Source organism: Carica papaya, chromosome 4 (assembly GCF_054855325.1).
Source record: "Carica papaya isolate Zhongbai chromosome 4, ASM5485532v1, whole genome shotgun sequence".
NCBI classification, from domain to species: domain Eukaryota; kingdom Viridiplantae; phylum Streptophyta; class Magnoliopsida; order Brassicales; family Caricaceae; genus Carica; species Carica papaya.
In genome coordinates this window covers 14150119-14174403 of record NC_142312.1, presented here as the reverse complement: position 1 = coordinate 14174403, position 24285 = coordinate 14150119, and the positions used below count along the sequence as shown (strand labels likewise).

Sequence of the window (24285 nt, the reverse complement as noted above, 5' to 3'; positions counted from 1 at the left end):
CTGCTACCACGTTGCCCTTACCCGGATGGTATAAGATATCACAATTGTAGTCTTTAAGGAGTTTCATCCACCTTCTCTGACGCATGTTGAGATCCTTCTAAGTGAATATGTGTTTCAAACTCTTATGATCGGTATAGATCTGAAATGTCTCTCTGTATAAATAGTGGCACCAGGTTTTCAAGGCGTGTATGATTGCGGCAAGCTCCAAGTCATGGGTGGGATAATTCTTCTCATGATTCTTTAACTGTCTGGACCCATATGCTAGATAGGAGGCATCACTATAAACTGTATATCCCTCTTATCCACTCGATAAAGCCAGTACGGGTGCAATAGTCAGCCACTTCTTTAGTTCTGAAAAACTTCTTTCGCAGTCCTCCTTCCACTCAAATTTGGCATTCTTCTTCGTGAGTCGGGTTAGAAGAGTTGTTAGACTGGAGAATCCTTCAACAAACCTGCGGTAATAACCTACCATCCCCAGGAAACTCCAGATTTCCTTAACTGATGTCAACTTCTCCCAGCCAAGTACCGCTTCAACCTTTTCAGGATTCACTGATACTCCTTCCTTCGATATGATGTGTCCTAGGAAGGTGGTCTGCTCAAGGCAGAATCCACACTTAACTTTGCATATAACTTCTTGTTTCTGAGGACCTGCAAAACTTGGGCAAGATGGTGAGCATATTCTTCTCTGTTTTTTGAGTGGACTAAGATGTCATCGATGAACACGATAACAAATTGATCCAAGAACTCTCTGAAGACCTTGTTCATCATATCCATAAAGATTACCGGGGCATTGGTTAGCCCAAATGGCATGATCAGTAACTCATAGTGTCCGTACTTGGTTCGAAAGACAGTCTTGGGGATGTCTTCTGTTCTTATCTTCACTTGATGGTAGACTGATCGCAGGTCTATTTTAGAGAAGACCTGTGCAACCTGCAGCTGATCGAAGAGGTCATCAATTCTGGGAAGGAGATATTTGTTCTTGATCGTAACCTCGTTTAATCCTCTGTAATCAATACACACTCTCAACGTTCCATCTCCCTTCCTTGCAAAAGTGACTCCGGCACCCCAAGGGGACACACTATGTCTAATAAAATCACTGTCTTGCAATTCAGTGATCTGTTTCTTCAGCTCGTCCATCTCAATGCGGCTCATGCGGTAAGGAGTAACCAAAATAGGCTGGGTGCCTGCCTGTAAGTCTATAGTGAACTTGACTCCCTTGTCTACTAGCAGTCCGGGTAGTTCGTCCGGAAAGACATCTGAAAAGTTTTAGACTACCGAAATTTCTTGGATACAAATTTCCTTTTTGGGCTTGCCTAGTTAGAAAAAATAGCAAGATTAAGGTACTAAAAAATTAAGAAAACTTACCATCAAGGAATAAGTATTAAATGATTTTATTAATTTGTAAATGGCTCCTCATTGGGAGGATTAAATACAACCTTCTTATTAAAGCAATCTATGGTGGCGTGATGCGCCGTTAACCAATCCATTCTTAAGATTACATCAAAATCCTCCTTGTCTAACCCTATCAGGTCTACACTCAGTTTTCTATTTACTATCTCCACGGCACAAGCCCTGTAGATAACTTCCCCTAATAGTGTTTCACCCCCAGCTGTAGACACAAACAACAATGAATCAAGTTTATCAGGTGATACATTAAGCTTGGAAGCAAAAACATATGAAACAAATGAATGCGATGCACCAGTGTCAAATAAAACATGAGCAATATGGTCACAGATAGTGTACATATCCTGTACCACGTCTGAGTCGGTGTCGACATCCTGCTGGGTAAGGTTGTAAACCCTGCCCTGAAAAGGAGGTCTTCCTTGGTTCTGGTTCATCGGGCACTATCTCGCATAGTGTTGGGCACTACCACATATGCAACAGGTGTTGTTGAGGCGGTAGCATGGTCGGTCTCCGTGATCCCTACCACAGTGCTGGCAGATCTTTCCACGTGCTGCCCCTAGAGCCTGAGGAGGGGCCTGGATCACTGGTCTGGGCCTCTTATTTGGTTGGACCGGCGCAGTAGGTGCTGGTCTGCGGGGTGGAGCTGAGGGTCGGTGACTCCCTGCTGACTGAGGACGGGTGTTGAAACTCTTCTCCACAATCTGTGCCTTTGCTAGAACGGCTGAGTATGTCTTGAGCTCCAGTGCCAATAAGTGTTGTTTGATTTCTGGGCGGAGGCCCCACTGAAATCTCCTGGCCTTCCTGCCTTCATCCATCAATGTCTCCGAAGAGTATCAGCCTAGCTCTAGGAACTTACGAGCATATTCTGATACCGTCATGTTTTCTTGGATTAGCTGAACAAACTCCATCTCCTTCAGGTATCGGATGTGCTGAGGGAGATACTCCGCATGGAAGGCCACTAAGAACTGCTCCCAAGTGGCTGGTGTAGGCAGGGTGGTCTGCTTGAGCCCCCACCAATGACCTACTTCCCCTACCAGCATGTAGGAAGCAAGGGTAGCTCTCTGCTCAAGAACGACTCCCAAGGTCTTAAAAGCTCTCTCAGTCTCCGCCAACCAGTACTAGGCATCTTCGAAAGAGGATCCCCCTGCAAAAGTGGAAGGGTTCAGTTTCTTGTACCTCTCTATGTAGCCTGGGTCGATCAAGGAAGGAGATGGGTCCCGCGGAAGAGGGACTGGGCCCGGCTGGGGATAGACTAAGGGGCCTTGTGGTGGGGGCACCGGATTGTACTGTGGCGGTGCCGGGCAGTACGGTGGCTGGGGCACTGGTTCATACTGCGGCGGTGGTGCCGAGTGGTACTGTGGTGGAGCAGGCTCATGCCGAAGTGGCTCGGGATCCGCTTGCTGTAGCGGTGGCTCAACCCGTGGTAATGGGGGAGGTTCGGGTAACTCCCTTCTCTCCTCTCGACCTTGCTGGGCGGCCATGATCCTTTCCAGCATTTCAAATATTCTATCTACATCTTCCCAAAGAAAATCATCCCGGGCTGCTCGGTTTAGTGGGGGTCTTCCTCTCCTCATTTCTTTGCACCTGCATTTCACACGGAAGAGTTGAGTAACGATTTATCGGTGGGTATTTCTCTAAGCATTATTGTGTAAGGGATGAGTCCGAGGAACGCGGCTTTGATACCAACTGTAACGGCCCCAAAAATTTAAATGAAGATGTATGTATTAAAAATTTTAAATGTGAAAGCGAAATAAAAATTATGATTAACATCCCTTACACAATAACAAAAAACGTATTCAACGTATGAAAGAATAAGCTAATTAAAAGAAATACTCGAAATAAAAACTATAAATAGAACTATAAAATCTTTAGGCGTCTAACGCGCCGTCTTCCTGCGGAACGGGCTTGGGAACCACGTCTTCCTGATCCAAAATGGTTAAGTAAGGAATGAGCTACACTAGCCCAGTAAAGACATTACACTATCTCACTGCCATAGAAGTAAAGGTTGGTAGAAAACAAAAATGACCAATGGAGCATAATTTATAACAAACTCATTTATTAATAATAAAAACCTTTATTGTCCATTTACCTCGGTGAGATTTGTGAAAATAAAATATGAAAATAATAGCATTATAACCATCATAAAATCATATACACTTTGTAACATAACTCATGTCATACTTTTGCATTTCAATAATCAGACAACAAATTTCTTCTTTTACCAGCCTACTAGTATCCATGGGGATCCATAGGGGGTCCTTGCTATACGTGAACCATTAACATTAATAATCTGATTCCAGGGCCGTCCCCATACCCTGTCCGGTATGGGCGCCAAAACCATAAACCTCAATACCCCGTCCGGTATGAGGGTGAAACGGGCCGTCCCCATACCCCGTCCGGTATGGGCACCAAAACACATAAGGTCTCCATACCCCATCCGATATGAGAGACCACGTTCTCGGTAGGGTTCCCTACGGATCCGGTCCGTCCACCATCTACTAGAATATCTAGTCAGGCTGTCCACATTATCCATTTATCAATTCATATAACCTTTTTTTCATTTTCCTTGCTCTCAATTATCTAATCATACACAAACACGTAAACCAATAATGAACACCAAACAAAATAACACAACATCGGGTTCACTATAATTCAAACCATAATAAAAGAAACCACGATTCATGCATACGAAACTATAAAATAAATACATCAAATACCATACTGCATTTAAACATATCTATTAATTCAACACCTGACCAAAAATATATCAGATTCGGACCCCATTGACAACCTTAATCAATTATACATATCAATTAATTCATAAAATACCGTTTATCATTTATTAAACTTTAATACCGTGATAGGAAATAAGGTGAGAGATCCTTACTTATTTCGGGGTCTGAAATCGGCTCTACAATGCGCCTACGGGTTGTCCCTAAATTCCTTGAATTTTTTCTGGAAAACTGAAACGCACTACCGATACTTGCACGTGTCCCAAAAAACCCCAAATCAGACCCATGGCCCCTTTTCAGCCAATATCAGAATTCCGGCACAGCGGCTCCGCCGTGCTCCGGCGACAGCACCGCTGCCTGCGGCGTCGATCCGCATCGGGTTGGCCATTTTCGGCCGAATTCGGCCAAACTTGCATTGGTTCTTGCGATAAAACAACCCTAGGACCCTTGGTGGGCCAAAAAATTACAAAAAACTGAGAATTATGGCGGTTAGCTCTCGGGTGCGGCGGCTTCTCCGGTGCGAGTCGCAGTTTGATGTTTTGCTCCGGTCAACCTGTAGAGAAAAGGATGGTGATCACAGTGGTGTAAAAATTGCATCGAACGGGAACCGAAAAGGGCCTCATCGGAGGCAAAAACCAAGGGAAGCCGCGGCGGCACCGCTGGACTTCGGCAATGTTTTCCGGCCGATTGGCCGGTGGTTTGGCTCCGATTTGGCCATAGGCGGATTTAGCATCGAAAAATGAGCCAATATGAGAAAATTTACATCGTTTGGCGGTCAAAAAACCCTCCAGTGCGGCGGCGGGTGGCGGCGGCCGGCTCCTCCGGCAACTGGTTCTTCTTCTCGACGAGGGTAATAGCGACTAGGGTTTGGGGTCGGGTGTGGGTGAGATTATTTATAACCTTCTCCTTTTAATCTCAGCCGTCTATCACGATTTAATCTGGACCGTCCATCGCGATGCGATCTGGGCCGTCCGTGCGTGATTCAATCTGGACCGTCCGCAAGCGTGAGATCTGGGCTGCCCGTGCGCGTGAGATCTGGACCGTTCGATCGCGTGCACGCGGATGGCTCACGTGGCTCCGTCCCGCGTCAGCTTCCTTGCCACGCGGCGTGTTCTGGTTGGCCGGGGCTGCTGACGTGGCACAACTTTCTTAAATTACGTTTTGATCCCCGATTTCCGATTTTCTTTTCAAAAACACCCTCAGAATCTAAATTTTCACCCCTTTTTCCCAAAATCAATTTCAATTGAATCCTAAAAATAATTTTACCCTATTTTATCATTATTATTATTTTTATTTTTATTAAATTAAATTAAATTAAAACCTTATAAATTAAATATTGAAAAATTAAACTAAAATTCTAATATAAATTAAATAATAAAAATAATAAATTCGGGTGTTACACTTTCTCAATCCCATCTCGACTACAGAACCGGAACTGATTGTCGTACAGAATGTCTCTGAATGATGAAATGGAAAATCGTCTGACAAGGGAAACTCTCTTTGTGGGGAAAGGGGGTGGTTTGGGTAGGTCTAGAAGGATTATTTTCATACTAGTATTCTCATTTATGTATAACTCTAATAACTGAAATGTCTTTGTACCTGAATTCTTATGTTGACTTGAAAACTCTTCTTTTTGGTAATAACACTTAATTTTTATATGATTTTTTGAGTTGCCCCTAACTTAAGCATCTGGAAAATCTGGGTTGGTCTGGAAGGACTGCTTTCGTTCTAGTTTCTTATAGATGGTAGAATTTCATTTATTTATAGAGTCTACTAACTCAAATGTTAGTTTGTATCTGAATTTTCATATGTCAACTTGAAAACTCTTCTTTTTTGTAATAACACTAACTTTTATGTGATTTTTTGAGCTGCCCCTAACTCGAGCATCAGGTAAATCTGGGTTCTAAATCTAGGGTGGCAAAATTGGAAACCTTCCTGTTTGTTAAGTTGGGAGAAATCTTGTAATGATCCTTACCATAATTTTGTTGTTACATTTTTGGGTTAATAAAGTTCGTCCCAGGCATATGAATCTTGTTAACAACTGTCAATAACAAATGTTCTTAGGAGTAACTCGCTTGTAAGGTTTGAATCTGCCCTTTAGCATACTTATGGTGTCAAAATTGGTGAATTTTAGAAGTTAGACTCCAATAAAATCTAACGCAGATACCTCCTATTTCATTAGAGATACTTTTAATAATGCATGTTATTCAGATTGTGCTGTCAAATGACTAATGATTTAGGTGGGCCTTGGTTCTCATCTTGACGACAGCCAATTTGGATAGGCATGCTGAGAATCATATACAAATCAATCTCCTCATGAAGGTACTTTGTGTCTTAATTATTAATACATGATAACTTAATGCTTGGATTGTATCCATCCAAAGAATTTTCTCTCATCCAGCTCCTCGCGAATGAAAGGCTTTATAAAATAAATAAGATTACAAATACAAGTATATTTTTAAAATAATACAATGAATTTACTGAGTGAAAGAGCTGTCATCCATTTTTGAACTCGAAAACTTATTGGCAAACCAAGAGTAGCTGGTGAAGCAAGTGGCTGGGTTGCAGATCAAGCAATAAGAGGAGGCGTTCTTCGCTGGTCGAGGAAAGAGTCAGTCTAACCCTAACTCAAAAAGGCAAGAAAAGAGTTCGCATAATGGAGAGTCATCTGAAAAGAAGGATCAGATTCAGAAAAAGTCGAAGAGACAAGGCTGCTACAGTTGTGGCAAGACTGGCCACTTCATAAAGGACTGCAAAGCCAAGTTGGTGGATAGTAAGGCCGCAACGACAACCCTCACTCCACTCTCATGGACCCATCTTCATTTCCAAATCTTAAAATCTCCCTAAACTCTGTTGTAAACCCACCCAATCCTATCCTTCGCAAGGTATGTATTTACTTCGCCTCGCTTGCGAAGAAACCTTTTCCTGATTTTCTTTGAAGAAGATAACTCAGCTTAATTGGAATTTGAAGTTTGTTTTTTCTTCGTTATCCCTCTGACTAACTCAGCTTAAGTAGGTTACGTTCCATGATGTTTTAAAAGGGAAAACTCGACTTGATTGGAAATCCAGTTTTGTTTTTCTTCAGTTTTCTTTACTTTATCTTTCTCTTTGAATGGATTCATATTGCACACTTTTTAGTTTCATAGAAGAGGAAAACTGAGCAGAGGGTCAAAGTTTTTGGTTTCTGTCTTTACTCACGTTCCCCGGGGGTTAGGAAAAAAAGGTTAGCAAATTTTGATTATGAAGAAGATCTCTTACCAATTTGTTTAATTTATCAGGTAATGACTAATATTACATATCAAGTTTGAATATTTTTTATTTGTTATTTTGTTGATTTTGATTTTTTTACTTTCTTCGAATTTTCAGATAATTGAAAATGGAGGTTGTTATCGTCGAAATGTAAGAATATATTATGGTTTTAGAAACCTTTGTCAAATTGATGTTGGATGTTTAATGGATAAATCTTATTATTTTGATGGACAAATTTATATTTTGGATTAATTAATTTATGTTAAATGGACTAATTTCTTCTATCTTTCTTTACTTGTTTGTGGATATTATTTTATATTTTTAAAGTAGTTTTGGTTTATTGTGGTATTTGTTTAATTTTTAAGTAATTTAGTAAAAAGATATAAATATTTTTATATTATTAAATTTGAATACGAAATATCTATATATGTATATATATACTGTAAATTTTTGTTAAAAAATAAATTTAGAAGTTTGAAATTAATAAAAAAAAAATACGATTGCAAATATGAAATTTTATTAATGATTAATTTTTACATAATATTAATTATTAAATTAATTCATGATATATGATTATTTCAAACATATTTTAATTTTTTATTTATTAAAGTAATTTTAAATTTAATATACTAATATATAATTAAAATTGTTTGTCTTTAATATATAAATAATTTTATTTTTATTAAAATTAAATTAATGTGATAATATAAATAATTATTATTTATTTTATTAAATATAAAATTTTAATTTAATTATGTATAATAATTATTTATTTAAATACAAATATAATTATATTGATAAATAATTTTTTTTTCTTACATATTTTTTTTATATCATTTATTATTACATATAATATGTAGGGATAAATTAATAATTTGGTTAAAAATACAACCATAACATCTTATCATCTAAACAAAAATATAGCATTAACATATATTAATATACCATTATCCAAATGTAAAAATATTTTGTCATTACAATCTTATGTTATTGTCATTTAATTACTATCATTATTATATATTAATTAACTATTACTGAAATTTATCCAAACAAAATATAAGAAAATACTACTTATTTACAATATTTACAAGTCTATTAATATATAAACAAATTGCGAAAAATCCTTATTACCCTATAACAAAAAAACTAAAAATTCTTTAAAATCCTCCTATTTTTCTCCATCCAAATAACCCAAAAAATAAAAAGCCGTATAAATTTCATCCTTCCATGATCCAACAGCTCCTATACCAAAGTTCAAAACTTGTATGTATACCTCCGGACATCTAAGTAACACATGTTCACAACTCTCCTCATCCCTTCCATTCTGAAATAATAAAGCTTTTATTTTATAATCAAATTAAGTGTGAATTTCTAAATAAATTTTCCCCTTCATAAAATAGTCTTAATATTTTGTCCCATACTTTTTATTTCATTTTGAACACAACAAATATACATATCAAAATACACGCTTCCATGTATATTATACGTGAATTGAGAAAGTAAAAAGTACCAAACAGATGAGTGATTTCAAGATTGACAACTTGTGTGGTAACTGGTAATTAGGTTGGTAAGCATATAAGCAGCATCCTTCTCTTCCCCATGATCATGTTTTCAAATTCCATTGTCCAACGCAGTGTGTCTTGTTGATCATATTCTAACTTAGAATTTGTTTGATCATATTCTAACTTAGAATTTGTTTGATCATGATGCAAACTTGATGATTACAAGGATGATTTAAAAGAAGAGATCGACTAAGCAAATCACATATCACAATAACATAAATTAGGAGAGGGGCCGAAGCCAAATTTAAAAACTCAAACAAGGTAAAGGCTATGTGGCCAATTTGTCTTTTTGGCAATAAATCCAGGAAATAGCACTTCTAGTTTGGTTATTGAGGGAGACAATTAATCTGGGAGTCCGGATATTGAACCACTCTGGCAGGAAACTACTTGTTGCAGAAAACCAGAAAACTGGTTAATTGCATAAGTATTGAGGCCAAATAAATAATCAAAAAAATTATTTTATTACTTCCAAGAAAACTGACACAATATTTTATGTAGTAACTCCTATAAAAGACTTAAAATGGGCAGGACCTCCTTTGTAGCGATACAAGTTTTAAAGGAAAAACAGCACATGCCTTTGCAGAGTTAAACTCAGGAGGGGCGCTCCAGACAATGGACCCAACCACTTCTGCCCACAAGCAAGAGAAAGCTCAGGTACCAAAGAATAGGTTTCTAAAGGAGAAGAGAGCAAAGTTGTATATAATACGTCGATGTGTAATCATGCTGCTTTGTTGGAAGGAGCATGGAGAGTAATGCAAGCAGGTTCAATAGGGACATCTAGATTTTCTATTCCAGGTAAAGACACTACAAATCTACTAAGAATTATGTAGTGGATATTACATAGATGGGTATCGTGGATAGACATAAATAAAATTAGAGAAAAAGCTCCGCAAAAGGAGTCGATTGGTCAATATGGACAGAGACAGAGGCAGCAAGAGGAATTTGATGGAACATACTCATCATGAATTGTGAAGAAGAAACGCAGAATATAGACTTCTTTTCTCTTGCTCCCTCAGGCAAAATTTATGCTTTCTGATGCCACATGTAAATCTGTATAGCTTCTAGGTTCATTATATACAAGCATTCTCCTTAAATTAAAACTGTTCCTGATATTATCAATGTAATCAATATTGTTAACCTAACACACATTCAAGTAATTTTCTGCATTTGAACTCAAATTTATTTCCACAAAAGTACCCAAGCACTCCAAGAGGAGATGATAATAAGCAAAAAGACAATCAAATGAGTTTAGTTCACCATCTTCATATGTAGAAAGTGAGCACACTAGGGGCATTTTCCTAACAATCAAGAAGATCTGCTTATCTTTTAAAAGTAAAAAACACAACCAAAATAAACAATGACTCAAGATCATAATTTTCTTGTTCACTTAAAAGACTGCAATTTGGAAATTGGTTGGCAAAGATATCAACTGGGACTAAGGTACCTCTTTGATCCAATTTTGCCTAGCAAAATATTAGAAAGAAGAAACTGAGGAGAGGGGAGAACGAAGGAGCCGTCTTCACAATTCATCCGTAGATTGGTGATACCGCAGTCAGCAAAAACAGAACTTAGTGCGGCAATTCAGGGCTACGAGTCAAAAGTAAAGAAATTCCAAGGTTCATAACAAAAACCACTCTTCACATCCTTATAAACGGACAAAAACCTTACACCTACTTGCACAGTAGAAGTCCCAATTGTGGTGAAAACAGGGCTAAACTGAAAACAGGGTCAAAAAATTGGCTGGTGATGACATTAACCAGGGCTAAAAGTCTTTGCTTACCAGAAGCAAGCATATCACTAGGACATGAAAGCAATATTACAATCAATGACATTCATATAGACAGCAAGAAAATGCAGGGATTAATTTCATCAAATCGAATTTTTTGGTACGTCAGACATTAAAATTATTAATTCCAAAGAGAAGAAATTAAGAACTTCAACTCCTATGCATCAAAAGAAAACTACAAATATTCCATTACCAAACAGAGGCAAAACAATTCCATCTCCATGATATCGAGAGAAAAAAGAGAGTTTTAACAAAATGATATCAGAATTCAATTAAGAGAACAAAATTAAACAGAATACAAAGAGGAGCAGTTTGAAATTACATAAATTTGGTTCATTATAAATACATAATAATTAAATACTCCAGAAACAGACACAAGAACCAGAAGGAACAATATACATATAGTTTTTCTCAGTTTTTGCCCTTTTTGTTAATGAAAAAGAACAAACCTAACAGGAAGGAAGGAGGTGAATCAATACGAGATACCGACGAGGGAGATGAGCTAAACGATGTCGTTGGGGTGGGGAGCGGCGGAAAGGGTGAGAGGGCGATCATTGGCGTCGTCCTCGTCATCATCGAATTCGGTGGTGGTGAGGTTGACGCAAGAACACCTCTCGAGGGAGGAAAAGAAGGCGGAGATGACGGTGGTGCTCACCCAGGTGGCCACCTGGTCCAGCTTCTCCCTCGATATGATGCTGAGGTTGGTATTGGTATTTTCCATCTGTGATAGGTTTGGAGCAGGGAGGGGGTTTAAGGATATGATCGTGGAATTCAGAAATGTGGAACAGAAAGGGGACAAACAAATTTTGTGAGTCAAATGGCGGGGCGGATTGGGAAGCGAGGATTTATTTGTGGGCAATTAGTGATTTTTTAATCTTTCTTGGGCTATTTACGGTTATTTCATTTTATTAATTAAATACCAAGAGAGATCAAAACTCTACCAAGATATTAAAAATAAATTTTTGAACAAAAATTAAAGTTGAAAGTAGTTTAGAAACTGAAGATAAATATTTTTGAATACTAACTTGCAAAATAGAAAATAAATTATATTTTCGACAAATGTATTAATAATTTTAATATTTTCAGAATAAACATACAATGATAATTCCTTACCAATAATTTCAGATTTTTAATAAATTATTTAATAATAATTCAAAAATTAATATGTTTATTAAGAGAACCAGTCAATTAACTATTTTAATAAATTAATAACTATTTTCAAAAACTAAATTTATTAAAATCTAAACAATTATAACAATTAATTTCTGTACTCACATAATTTTATGACATGATGAAATTAAATAAAACACCGAAATTAATATTAGAAGCATTTTTTTTTAACCATAAATCACAATGCAGAAAACAATGAACCAACACCACGTACACTCTCATACCCTAAAATTGCAGCGGACACCTGCGGACTGTTAAGATCCAACATAATTTTTTTTTTCCTTGATAAACTCCAAATATGCTTTATTTTTTCAGAAAAAATAAAATTAAAAAAGGAAGGAAAGATCTAGTGTGCTTTCTAATTCTAAATTCGCAGTAAATGGTATTGGTGATAAGCATAATATAACTCCAACCATTAAACGGGTGCAGGTATTTGTAAATTACCATCTTATGGGAATACATTTTCCCTCTGTCGAACAGGGGAAAAAATCAATAATTAATTTCCATAGGCATAAGCACGAAAACCAAATAACATTTGTATTCTGTAACAACTCAAGAAATCTTAGCTTTAGTTTAGTGCACATGCGGTACCATACCACAACGAGAAATAAGTTGTCCTCCGAACTCTAACGAGACTGGAGCAACTTCTTGTAGTCCTGGAATGTACCACGGAAAGGTGCCACCTTGCCATCTGATACCGCCCATAGCTCCTCTACACTTCCAGATATAAGATGCTCATCGTGACTGACCTGCAATCGCCAATCAACAGGAAAATAATTTAGACCCATAATTCAGTATAAACGATAAGAAACCAAGAGTTCTTTATTTTCTTAAAAGGTTTATTTGCAAAAATTGGTGTCTGCAGATGACAGCTGATATGAGAAGAGACATAATTATACCATGAGAATGCCCCCTTGGAACAAGACAAGACCTTGAATTAGCGCCTCCACTGCATCCAAATCCTACAATTTCCATACATCAATAAATATGTTATTAAGTAGATGCAATGTCAGTTATATATAGTGGTGCTATCACTGGCTATTAACAGCTGACGGTGAACAAATAAGACATGTCATGAAAAAGTGTAGTTTGTTGAAGATGGAACCCAAGAAACAGTCTCTAAACATCTTTTCCCAGCTCCCAGGGTTTTTTTTCTAAATTTAGATTGCAGCAGGCATTTGAAGGAAATAAAATCTCAGAATTCCAATTTCCCAACCATGTCTAATACTATCACAATGCATTAAAAGAAGAAAAGGAAATCATTATTACTTACTAGATGATTTGATGGCTCATCAAGCAATAGAATATGCGGTTTCTTGAAAGTTATCTTTGCAAATGCAACTCTGCTTTTTTGTCCACCTAATATATTCAGTTACAAAACAGTCAAGCTTTTATTTAAAATAAAAAAAAGAAAACAAAACAGTCAAGCTACAAAAATATATGCCAAGTTTTCTCCATGATTCTCAGTTAGCAAACTTGTGATATATAGGGTTTATCCATCCAGGAGAACAAAAACTTTCTTCAGTTCCAAAAACAACTAGAACCTTTAATTTTAAAGAACCGAGAATGAATGAGGATTAGAAAGCAAGTTACCAGATAAAGTGTACATTGGCTGAAGTGCAAGATTGCCAGTTACACCAAAAGAACCAAGGTGAGCACGGAGCTTCGGTTCAGGTACCCCCTGAAAGAAGAGAAGTCAATTAAGGGGACTTAAACATTAGAATATATTGAAGCATGGCCATTCCATATAGCAAGAATACAACCACCATTTATGTCAATGAAAGCAACACGGAGATCTGAACCAGTCCTCAATAATAATCGAAAGAAAGATATAAATTGACCCAAACTTGTTACATGATGTGGGAACAACCAACCACTCTTCAAACAGTTTCGCATTAATTAACCTAACACACAGCACAAATAAACTAGAGAAAGAAAGAAAGCAAAGTTTCCATTTGGGAGGCCAACTCAAAAGAATATTTGGAAGTCCAGAAATTTTATTGAAAAATCTAGGTATTCAGGGGGTAATTCATCCAAATATTGAGAATTCAGCACAAAATAGAAATTGGGATGACAGTAGTCATACTCCTGTGCGGTGTTTGACAAAAAAAGGGGATCTTCACAGTCAAATCCTATTATAGACAATTATGTAAACATGAAGGGAATGCCATTTGTCTCCCGTACAGCCAGATCTGGAAAGGAAAAGTTCCACTCCGTACTTCCCTTTTTTCTTGGGAAGCAAGCATGGAATGTATCTTGAATATAGATAAACTCAGGAGGGGCAAGATATTGGTTAATAAATGCTACTTTTGTAAAAGGGCAGAGGAAAGTTGCAATCATGTCCTGCTTTGGTGTCCAGTGGTGACAAAGCTCTTGTCAATGATCTTCAACAATCTTGGAATCAGCTGGGTGGTTTCTGGGTCGGTTAAAAAATGTGGGCTTGGATGGGGATGAGAAGTAGAAGAAAACATGCTGAGATAATTTCTCTTACTGTATTTTGGGTTGTGTGGAAAACGCGTAATAAAGGGCTTTTGAGGGGGTAGAGGATATAGATAGATATGACTTAAGAATAAATGGTTCCAGGCCCTGGTTTTTTGTTGTTGGATCACTCTATCCAATCTTTTGGGGAGTTAGAGAACATATTAGATAACCTAATCAAATTGTAAATAATCTGTAAATGGGCGGTATCCCCTTGGTACCAATATTAATACACATATACAACTTTTTATTTCAAAAAAAATAAAAATTGGGAAACACAAAAAACTGAAGCATAAGAAACTTACAGGGTAGCAGCGCATCATATATAAAAGAGGATTTGAAGAAAGATCCAATCCATCAACATGGTGCTGATTAAACACAGCAATTCTAACCTGGCGACAGAATAATATCAATGACCATCAGATTACAAAACTAAAGTTTGTAAGACGAAACCGCAGAGAATATCAGTTACCTCAACTACATGCAGCAAAGGGGAAAAAGTTAAAAGACAACTATTTATAACATTATCAACAGAGAAACAGATTTACTGCTAACTTGGCAGACAAAATGATCACTATAAACTATGTGAGATCTTTCTCCAGAAAGCGAGAGTTGATATTTTTGAAGATTGAGCCGTAAGCAAAAAGCAGTCTACATTTACACTTCAGTGCAAAAGTATTTCCATAAGTATCAAATTTGCTATTTGGTTGGGAAAAGCTATAGGAACTGGTATCAGATACCTTAGCCGAACGAAAAACTGTCCCTGAGCTTGGTTGTAACTCACCAGAAATTAGTTTGAGTATCGTTGATTTCCCAATGCCATTTGGCCCAACCACTACATTAAAAATGTGGACATCAGTATATGAAAGCTAAATACAGATAAGAATATATCCTGCATAATAAATGGCAGTTTATATATTTCAAAGAAATGAGGTGCCGTAAACATAGTTCCAGAAATGAGGCATTGCTAACAACAGCCCCAGAAAGGCATCTTAGTTTCTACCAAAATTTTACAGAATGAAGAATATCATGTGTTCTCTACATCACAAAAGGTAACTGACATGCATATTGAAAAGAAAAGAAACCTACAAATGCAAATTAAAGAATAATGGAAGATTTAAAGAACAAGCATCCTTACTTGCAATACGGCTGTCTAGATCTATTCCAAAATTCAAATTCTTAAACAATATGGGCCCCCCAGGATAACCAAATGAGGCATCGCTGCAAGTAGTGAAGAATCCAAATGAAAACAGTAAGCTTGCATGTCAGTCAATGTCAAGAGGAAATGGACTGAACATTTTACATATTTCAGACAAAAAGTAATTAGGCAAAAATAGTCACAACTTCCACTATTAACAATCCAAGAAAAACCAATAAAGAAATGCCAATAAGACACTTCACTGCTGGTCAAGGAACCCAAAGCATACACCTGAAGAAATAAATCAAAAACATTTACAATAAAACAGACCTGAAACTTATTATGGGAGGGCCAGGCCTATCATCTGGAGTTGGAAACTCAAATTTGTAACTGCATATGAAAGGCACCCAGAAAATATGTATAATAAAGTAAAGCTAAAAAGGGAAAGTAGAAGCAAACTGTGGTATAAGTTAATGGAAGAAGAGATCCAGTGCATACTCAGGATCATTAATAATTTCATCTACATGACCCAAGCGATCTAATGCCTGAAGACAAAGGAATTACTAACCAAGTAAATCAACCAAACAAAGATAGAACTTAGAGCAACAAGGGATATTAAAATTGTAATCAGCCAATTTAGTTGATGAACACCTTGATCCTAGACTGAACTAGAGATGCCCTCTTTGCATTGTACCGGAACTTATCAATAAATGCCTGCAGGTAAAAGAAGATATTCAAATGTAAAATGTAAGTCATTATATGGTGCGTGCATGTCAATTTGTTCATGGATGCATGAATGAGAGAGACGGCGGTAAGAACAATAAATTATGGTCTTAACCATGTCCAGGTGGCTGCAAAAATCATAGACAAGTAATCGATAGCAATCGCATGTCCAACAAGCAATAGCGTGTCCAACAAGCAAATTGATGTACAACGGAAAATTATTGTAACAATCTCATTTCAAAGACGTATTATTTTTAAAAAAAAATAATAAAGGTGATATTTTAACTTTATCATTTTATTTCAATCATGTGGATATTTAAAGTTTATAAAATGATAGTGCATATAGAATATAAGCTATGCAACGGAAATATGATAATAATGAGATCGTAATGTTGAAACTTATTGCCTTCAAACATATATTATAAAAGCTTCAATCATGGGATCAATGTGCCTTCTAACACTATCAAATTCAAAGAGACTAATACACAATGTTATCATATCACAAAGAGGGTTGAAAATTGATGTTGATCCACCTTTTAGACTAGCTTATCATTCATAGGTGTCCTCGGATTTGATTCCATAACCAGAAACCTAATGTCTTTCAATGTTGGATATTTCAAATATTCTTCCATGTGAAGAGCTGCTTGATAATTGTGGTAGAGCGGCAGCGTGTTAATGAATCAGCTTCTATTTTGCTTCACCCTTTAATCCCATTTTAAATCAAGCGGTAGCTTCATTAGCATTATCTTCCAATTGACTTCACATCTTCAACGTTTTAAATTTTCTGTGTAGATTTAGTTACTGGCATGTTGCCTTGTGTCAAGGTAAAAACTTGATCACAGATTTTCAGGAACTTGCTTCATTAACAACCTCAAGGAACAGATTTGAACTTTAAGGTGCAGCAGATTAGGGCAATTAGTAGCAGATGTAGGAGAAGGAAGAGGGAAGCAAGAGAAAAAAGATAGAGAGTCAGAGAGGATAAAGTTTAAGGCAGATTTTCATTTCATTTCTTCATACCTTCACTATTACATCTGGAATAGAATATTGCAGTACCTATTCTCCAGAAGAATAAAACAAAAATAACAACTTAATACTAGTTAAAATGGACAGCTGGATAACAGTGTCCTTTTGTACTGAGATTCTTCCTGCCTATTTCCTAATAGCTATTTAGTCTTAATAGAATAACAGAAGATTAATATCCTAGCTAGCTCTTCAGGTACTGACGTTTCTCCCCTCTTGTAGGAAACCTTGTCCTCAAGGTTTAGCTGCGCAAACTATCTTTTACGGCTCAGTATGGCGCCCTCAAAAAGTATCATCCTAAGCGTAAGAATGGAGCCCCCTCTCCATAGTATGTATGTTCTTTAGACCAATTTGATACAAATCTTGTCCAAATGAACCTGTCTATGGATGCTTGGGCTGGGAGCTCACTTACAAGCCTGATCCCTTCTCCACTTACTATCTCCCTTGCTTCGCCAAGGGACTCCAACTTTTATGTCTTGTTAAGACTAGCAACCCTTGCTTTCTTTTGCTCCAAAATATCCAAGGCCAAATAACCTGCAGTTTTCATCAACTCCTCCAATGCAACTTCAGCATTAATGAGACCCGATGCATGAGCTTCCTCGACCTTGATTGGCTTTGACATCAGCATCATTTCAAGGGCTTTTGAGAGACCAAGGAGTGGGAGTTTCTGCTTTTTCCAACCAATTTTCAACTCATACTCGGGAACATATAATCCTCATGTTGTACAAAAATTTCGAAGCTCTTCTACAAGTTTATTAACTGAATTTTGAATTATGCACATAGAATTTTTTACTGCAACTACTTTTGCATCCAAAGAATTATATGAATTTATAATTGAAGCATTGACCGCCGTTGTTTAGTTCAATTTCTAATCAGAAAGAAAAGCAAGACTAAGAATACGAAAATATGTACCAACTGATGGAAGCCAGTCTGAATGAGATCTAAACTGGACTGAGTGAACCCGTTTGAACATAAAACCTAGTAGAGCAGGTTAAATAGGGTTGAATTAGCGAATCTAACTCTCAGCCATGAGCACATGAGCATCAACGTCGACTTCTGATCACTAAGTAACTCCGAAGTTAACGCCGTCTTCCGATCACTAAAGAACTCCGAGGTTATGCTTGACGAGGTCATTGTAAATTAGGGGTCCCTATGAGGCCTCATGGCTACGTGGATATAAGACAGCAGTGACTTATCCTGGTAGCTTTTCACTATGGGGATCTAAGAACATCTTTGTCAAAGTGTTCCGAGTCCATATATGGTGGAAATGTGAGTCAACTCTGACTAGTGATGCAATCTAGGATGGTTGACTGATAGATTTTTCTAGCGTTCATATTTTTTGTCCATGGGTTTTTCTTTTTCAGATGGTTGATATTTGTTCGGATGTGAGGCTTGGAGATTTTGGTTGTATGAATGTTTGTCTCTAATACCAACTATATAGGATAAATTAGGTCAATTGAACACTTTCGAATTTGGGGAAAAGAACCCATATATCACAACTAGGATTTCTTATATATCAAACCTAAAAATTCTTAAGCATCAGACTCTAAGATTTGATTGCATCACATAACCAAAAAGATAAAAAAAATTCTCATAGAACTTTTATTGAATAATTGGCTTCCATCAAGGTGAGATTCTACGTAGTTATAGTGTTTCCTAACTAATCCTTTCCAAATAGAATTAAACTAAAAAACACTAATCTTAATAAGAATAAGAAAACTAAATACTTAAAGAATATATCTTAAAGTTACTAAGTTATAATAACGAGCTTTCAAACAGTACTTAGTTTTATGCCAACTATTTAGGCAATATAAATATAATCCACTATGCATCGAAAAAAAAAAAAGAAATTTTCCCTTGAAACCCCAATATATACAAAGACTCAAGAAAGAGAGAGAGAAAATCCTCAAAGTTTTTGCTTCATATTCGAAGTTAGTCTTCTTAGAGCTTCCATTACAAGGTACCATTCCTATCTGATTTTATTAGGTTTTTACTTTATATGCATAACTAGAAATATGTCATCACCAAATTAAATTACATGCCTAAGGCTTTTAATAAAGACAAAAAGCAAATTAGGGGTCAACCTTGATTGAAAATTTGAGAAAATTTTTAATTTTGCTGAGACTCCTTTGGTATGCTAACAATATCCATTTTCTATTTATTTCTTTTAGGTGGGGGGTTACACATAGAAAGGCACAGGTTAAAGGCAAGGCCCAATAAATCTTTAACCGCGTTGCAAATTGGACCACTTACAGACAACTGACAGTTTTCAGTATTATGATAATGTATAGAGGAATATAAAATCGTAATACATACAGCAGGCATCAACATAATCTAATCATGACAACACAATCACAACAGATATCATACAAAACCACTGGTGAAGGGTCTCAGACAACACCTGCATATGTGCTCTTGCTCGTTCATTTGCTTCAATTGCTTTCTGTTGGTTCTTCAGCTGCTCCTCACGTGTCTTTTCAAATGTATCATAGTTCCCTTTGTACGTAATCAACTTTTGGGCTTGCAGATGAATAATATCTGTGACCACCTGAAAATAAGGATCCACTTAGCAGTAGCAAGTAATAAAAACAAGGAAAAAAAGTATAACAGAATCATACATAACATGTTGAAAGGACGATACCGTGTTCAAGAATTCTCTAGCATGAGAAACAACAATAAATGTTTTTGGCCATTTAACAAGGTAAGATTCCAGCCATAGGACAGCATGAAGATCAAGATGGTTCTGCAGAAAGGTGAAATAAAGTATGTTTAGACTTCAACACTAAATGAAAATTGTGAAGAGGACCTAAAACAAAACGTACTGTAGGTTCATCGAGTAGCAACAAATCTGGCTCTACAAATAATGCACGAGCAAGAGCAATTCGCATTCGCCATCCTCCAGAAAATGTTTTTGTTGCTTTCTTCTGCATTTCCGGAGAGAAACTGAGTCCCTGGCAAATTTTCATGTCAGAAAGGGAATGACTCCATGATTATTAGAACATAGCCAATAAATTTGGTAAACAAGATTTAATCTACTATTTTTTGTTCTTTCCAGATATTTCCTCAACTCAAGATGGCACTCAGCTGTACTTTTACACCATGTTTCACGCACCAGTAGGAAGAATCTTTAGGCTAATATCACTCAAGTAGAGAGGGTCTGGGTGTGATCATGGTAAATATGGTAGTTTCAGAATCTAAATGATGTTAAATCAACCAGGTCATGACAGGAGTCATAATAAAGTAGCCACATTTTGTCACAATTAACAAAAAACTTCAAGTACTTACAGCAAGGATGGAAGCTGCACGAGCCTCAGCAGAGTCAGCATCAATGAGCTCAAGCCTTTTGTATATTTCCTGAAGCCTTTGTGTAATAGCATCTTTGTCTATTCCCCCTTTCAAATCCCCTTCACTTTTTGCAGTTACACCTTCAAACTCCAAGTCCCTCTTAACAATAATTGAATAAAGATTTACTACAAGTGAAGATATTGTTTAAAAAGAAAAAAGCTAAGCAATGGAAACAAAACCTTTGTCAGTTTTTTCAATGCATCTGACCTGTTGGGCTAGCAAGCGAGCTTCTTCTTCCAAAAGCTGGGTTCTCTCGATATCAGCATTAAGGACACATTGCAAGGCTGTTGTATTATCACCAGCAACTTCTTGCTCAACATGTAATATCTGACAATTAGAAGGAATACCATCAATGGCATGCATAGCCATGTACCTTAGGAAAGTTGTTTTCCCTGTACCATTTCTTCCAACAAGGCCTGCATACAGGTTGCAGTATCTTGTCATGCATCAGAAACTGACCACATAATTATTTACATGACTCCAAAAGTACATTCATATATTACATTTCTAATCTCATCTTCTTCAATTCATTTTTCTTCTCATCTTTCTTTGTGGCAAAAAAAAAAGAATAGTTATATGAGAATTGAAAGTCAACCCACCATAGTGCCTTCCAAAAGATAGTGTAATTGTACCATCTACAATGAGATCACGACCACCGACTGAGATGTTGAAGTTCTCCATATGAATATCCCTGACAGCTGGTCCACCAGCTTCATGATTCACACAAACAACAGGCATACCAGCTCTAGCAGCCTCCATTTCTGCTAGATGCATCTGGTATTGAGCCTGCATAATTTGAGTGCTTATTATTTCCATATGTCAGACATTAAAAAACCAGCTAAATATTGCTCTCACAGTATTAGTATCCTACGCACTCAAAAAAAAAAATGGTTGGCCATCTCACTGAAATTAAGTATCAAGTCCAATACAGTGAATAAGTTCAAGAAATACAAATATATAACTGAATACTTACAAGAATGGCACAATTATCTCCAATATCATACCTCTCTTTGGCGCTCCTCCTTCCTCTTTCTCCTTTCTAGCTTAGCTCGATCACGTTCAGACAGCACAGGACCATCCATGGGCTCAGGCTTCTTCTTTGGAACTTCCTCATCCATTCCATCATTCATTCTTACAGGCGCAGCAAGGCTCCTAACAGTTGGTTTAGCTTTGACCAGTCCATGCTTCCCAAATTTTTCTGAGAGCCTGCTACAGACCTATCGGAAATTCCACAGCCGAGAAGTTGAAAACTAAACATGTTAAAGGAAAGATTGCTTCCACCAATCACTAAGTTTGGAACAAAATGAATTCTATGATGAAATACCACATGTAGAAGACCATTTACTCTGCAATTTAGACCAAAATGGAATTGTGATGCAGGGAACTTCGGTCCTGATGGGCGATATTTTAGTAGGTAAATATGCTCCGGAAGACAGATTATTAGGGTCCATACCTGGCATTCAGGTATCTACTTCAAAGGACACTTGTCTAAAATTACCTATAGGTGGTAGAGGTTGAGTTATTGACAAAAAGGTAATTCATTTGTAAAACAAGATTTCTATGCCAGATTATAAGAATGCTTCCACCATGGTTATTAAAAAAGGGGAAAAAAAAAAAAAAGAATGCTTCCACCATTGACGGAACACTATCATTATCACTACTTTGGATGAATGTTATAAGAACTTGAACTACTATATTTTAAATCCTGTTAACTGTGATGGAATTTAGACATGAACTTGAGACTAAGAGAAAATAGCTTAAAACAACTTAAACACTCCTATTTAAATGCCCTTAAAAAGCAACCCAGTTGAATGCAACAAAATGTTAGTTATTTCAGATATAAATATTCTTAAGAAAGTTCCACACTTCTTTTTTTTCCTGAACAAAACCTAAATTTCTTATGACTGATGTTTATAGAATAAAAGGTTCATGATAATAAAAGAAATAAAACTAAAACTTAGCAAATCTTACATAATATCAGATCAAGTGTAAAATTTACTAGCCCATCTAACTTATTTTTCTTTCCTTTCTTTCTCTTAGCAAGCAAAGGCAAAATTCACTTTGATATAAATAACAGAAACAGAAAAAAGTTCCTCAACATACTCAGCTGCAAGAGATTCTGTTCATAAGCTTTCTTTTTTCTCAGTTTACCTATAAGAGTAAGTGGATTGCATCTAAAAAACTAACAAACATCTATTTTCTTCCATTATCGTATATTTTCTTAGCATAATCTTCAAAATGGCAAAAACCTTAACTTTCTCAGAGCAATCCACCATTAGACTTTCAAAATTCCTATTTCCATCAATTTTCTTCCATTCTCACAAAATCGTGTGCCAACAGGTGCTATGTGGTAAAGTAACTTAGAACTGGAGGCGTGCAACTTTTAGTGTGGAGTTTATATGAGTTTGGGCTCTTCCAGCTTAATAGTTAGCTTTTAAGGTTGGTTCTCCTAAAACTCATAAAATAGCATCAGCGTCAATCACAACTTCTCCGAATTGCAATTGTGCAGCACAGTTGGTGATTTTGACATTGCAATATTGGCCTGAGACTAGTTGAAAAGTGCCAGTGCAAAGGCAATCTGCAAGTGTTGGGAGTGCGGAGCATGGCGGACTGTTTTGTGGAAAAGTAACTTGAATCCCCTACGGAAGCCGCGAGACTCCAGTGTGGGGTTTATGGACTCTCCCAGCTATAGCTGTTGAGGGTTCTCCTAAAACTCATAAATATACGTATATAATATATGAATAAAATAGAGTACCGTAAATGAGCTAAATGAATAAGTATATTACACCGCAGTCAAAATGAAAAAAAAAAAAAACAAAACAAAACAAAACAGGTTGTGTAACGTAGAAGGAAGTAGAGAAAATTTTCCTAACAAACAATCTTTCAAACGCTTTCAGGGAAACCAAACAAGCCAAGGAAAATTCAAAATGAAAAATTAAAGTAAAGAAACCTGAAGTTAATTAGTTAACAATTGTGACTTACCAGCCGGCACTCAGAGAGATCGCTGACGCAGTCAGCTGCTACGAGGAGCTCCCCAATTGCTTCGAAGGCGCCCTCGCCATCCTCGCCGAAGTCGAAGTCTTCATCGGCGAGGACGTTGATGATGTAGCTGATAATTGGTTCATCCACGTCCTGCGCCCTAGGACCCAGCACGTCGTGCACCACCGAGCTTGCCACTTCGGTCATGGCTATAGCTTTCTCTAAGACTCAAACAATCTCCGATTCAGTATTGTCCCAGCTGGTTTCCCCTCTCTCACTCTGTTCCTTTTTTTTCAATGGTGTAAGGGGAAGACAACGAGAGAACGCCAAAAAGAGAAGGTGCTCGGCGAAGCAGCAGCCCCGGGGCTCCCTCTCCGTATGATCGAAGATGATTTTGGAGTTCTGCAAAACGGTGACGTTATAATGTGTCTGGAGCCGTTTGCCTGTTTGTTGCATTTTTATAGGGTTTTATACTTAAGAAAAATTAGATTCACTCTTTTAAGGCATGAATATGGTATATTATCTTATAAAGATTTACATGGACAAATTAATCTTTAAATCGTGTACAATCATAATAAAGTAAAAATAAAAAAAATAATAACATAAGATTTAATGTGATTCAGCAATGTCCTTGCAATCATGGACAAAACTAATTAAAAAAAATTTCACTATGATCAAAAGAAAATACAGGTCATTAGT

General features: G+C 36.8%; 2 protein-coding genes across 2 annotated transcripts; both read right to left on the bottom strand.

Annotated features, from left to right (window-relative positions):
- Positions 1-10978: 10978 nt before the first annotated feature.
- LOC110809180 (uncharacterized) lies at positions 10979-11563 on the bottom strand. Its single transcript, XM_022034938.2, has one exon. It carries the CDS (start codon positions 11452-11454, stop codon positions 11236-11238), a length of 219 nt encoding a protein of 72 aa, XP_021890630.1. The 5' UTR covers positions 11455-11563; the 3' UTR covers positions 10979-11235.
- A 732-nt stretch (positions 11564-12295) lies between these two features.
- ABCF3 (general control non-repressible 3) lies at positions 12296-24036 on the bottom strand. Its single transcript, XM_088217917.1, has 18 exons — positions 23590-24036; positions 21612-21824; positions 21207-21393; positions 20815-21023; positions 20548-20706; positions 20085-20213; positions 19904-20005; positions 19664-19810; positions 16171-16233; positions 16018-16064; positions 15850-15909; positions 15520-15602; positions 15122-15216; positions 14687-14773; positions 13497-13584; positions 13177-13262; positions 12803-12865; positions 12296-12652 (listed from the first exon to the last, which is right to left on the bottom strand). Exons 1-18 carry the CDS (start codon positions 23791-23793, stop codon positions 12530-12532), a joined length of 2145 nt encoding a protein of 714 aa, XP_088074043.1. The 5' UTR covers positions 23794-24036; the 3' UTR covers positions 12296-12529.
- Positions 24037-24285: the final 249 nt, after the last annotated feature.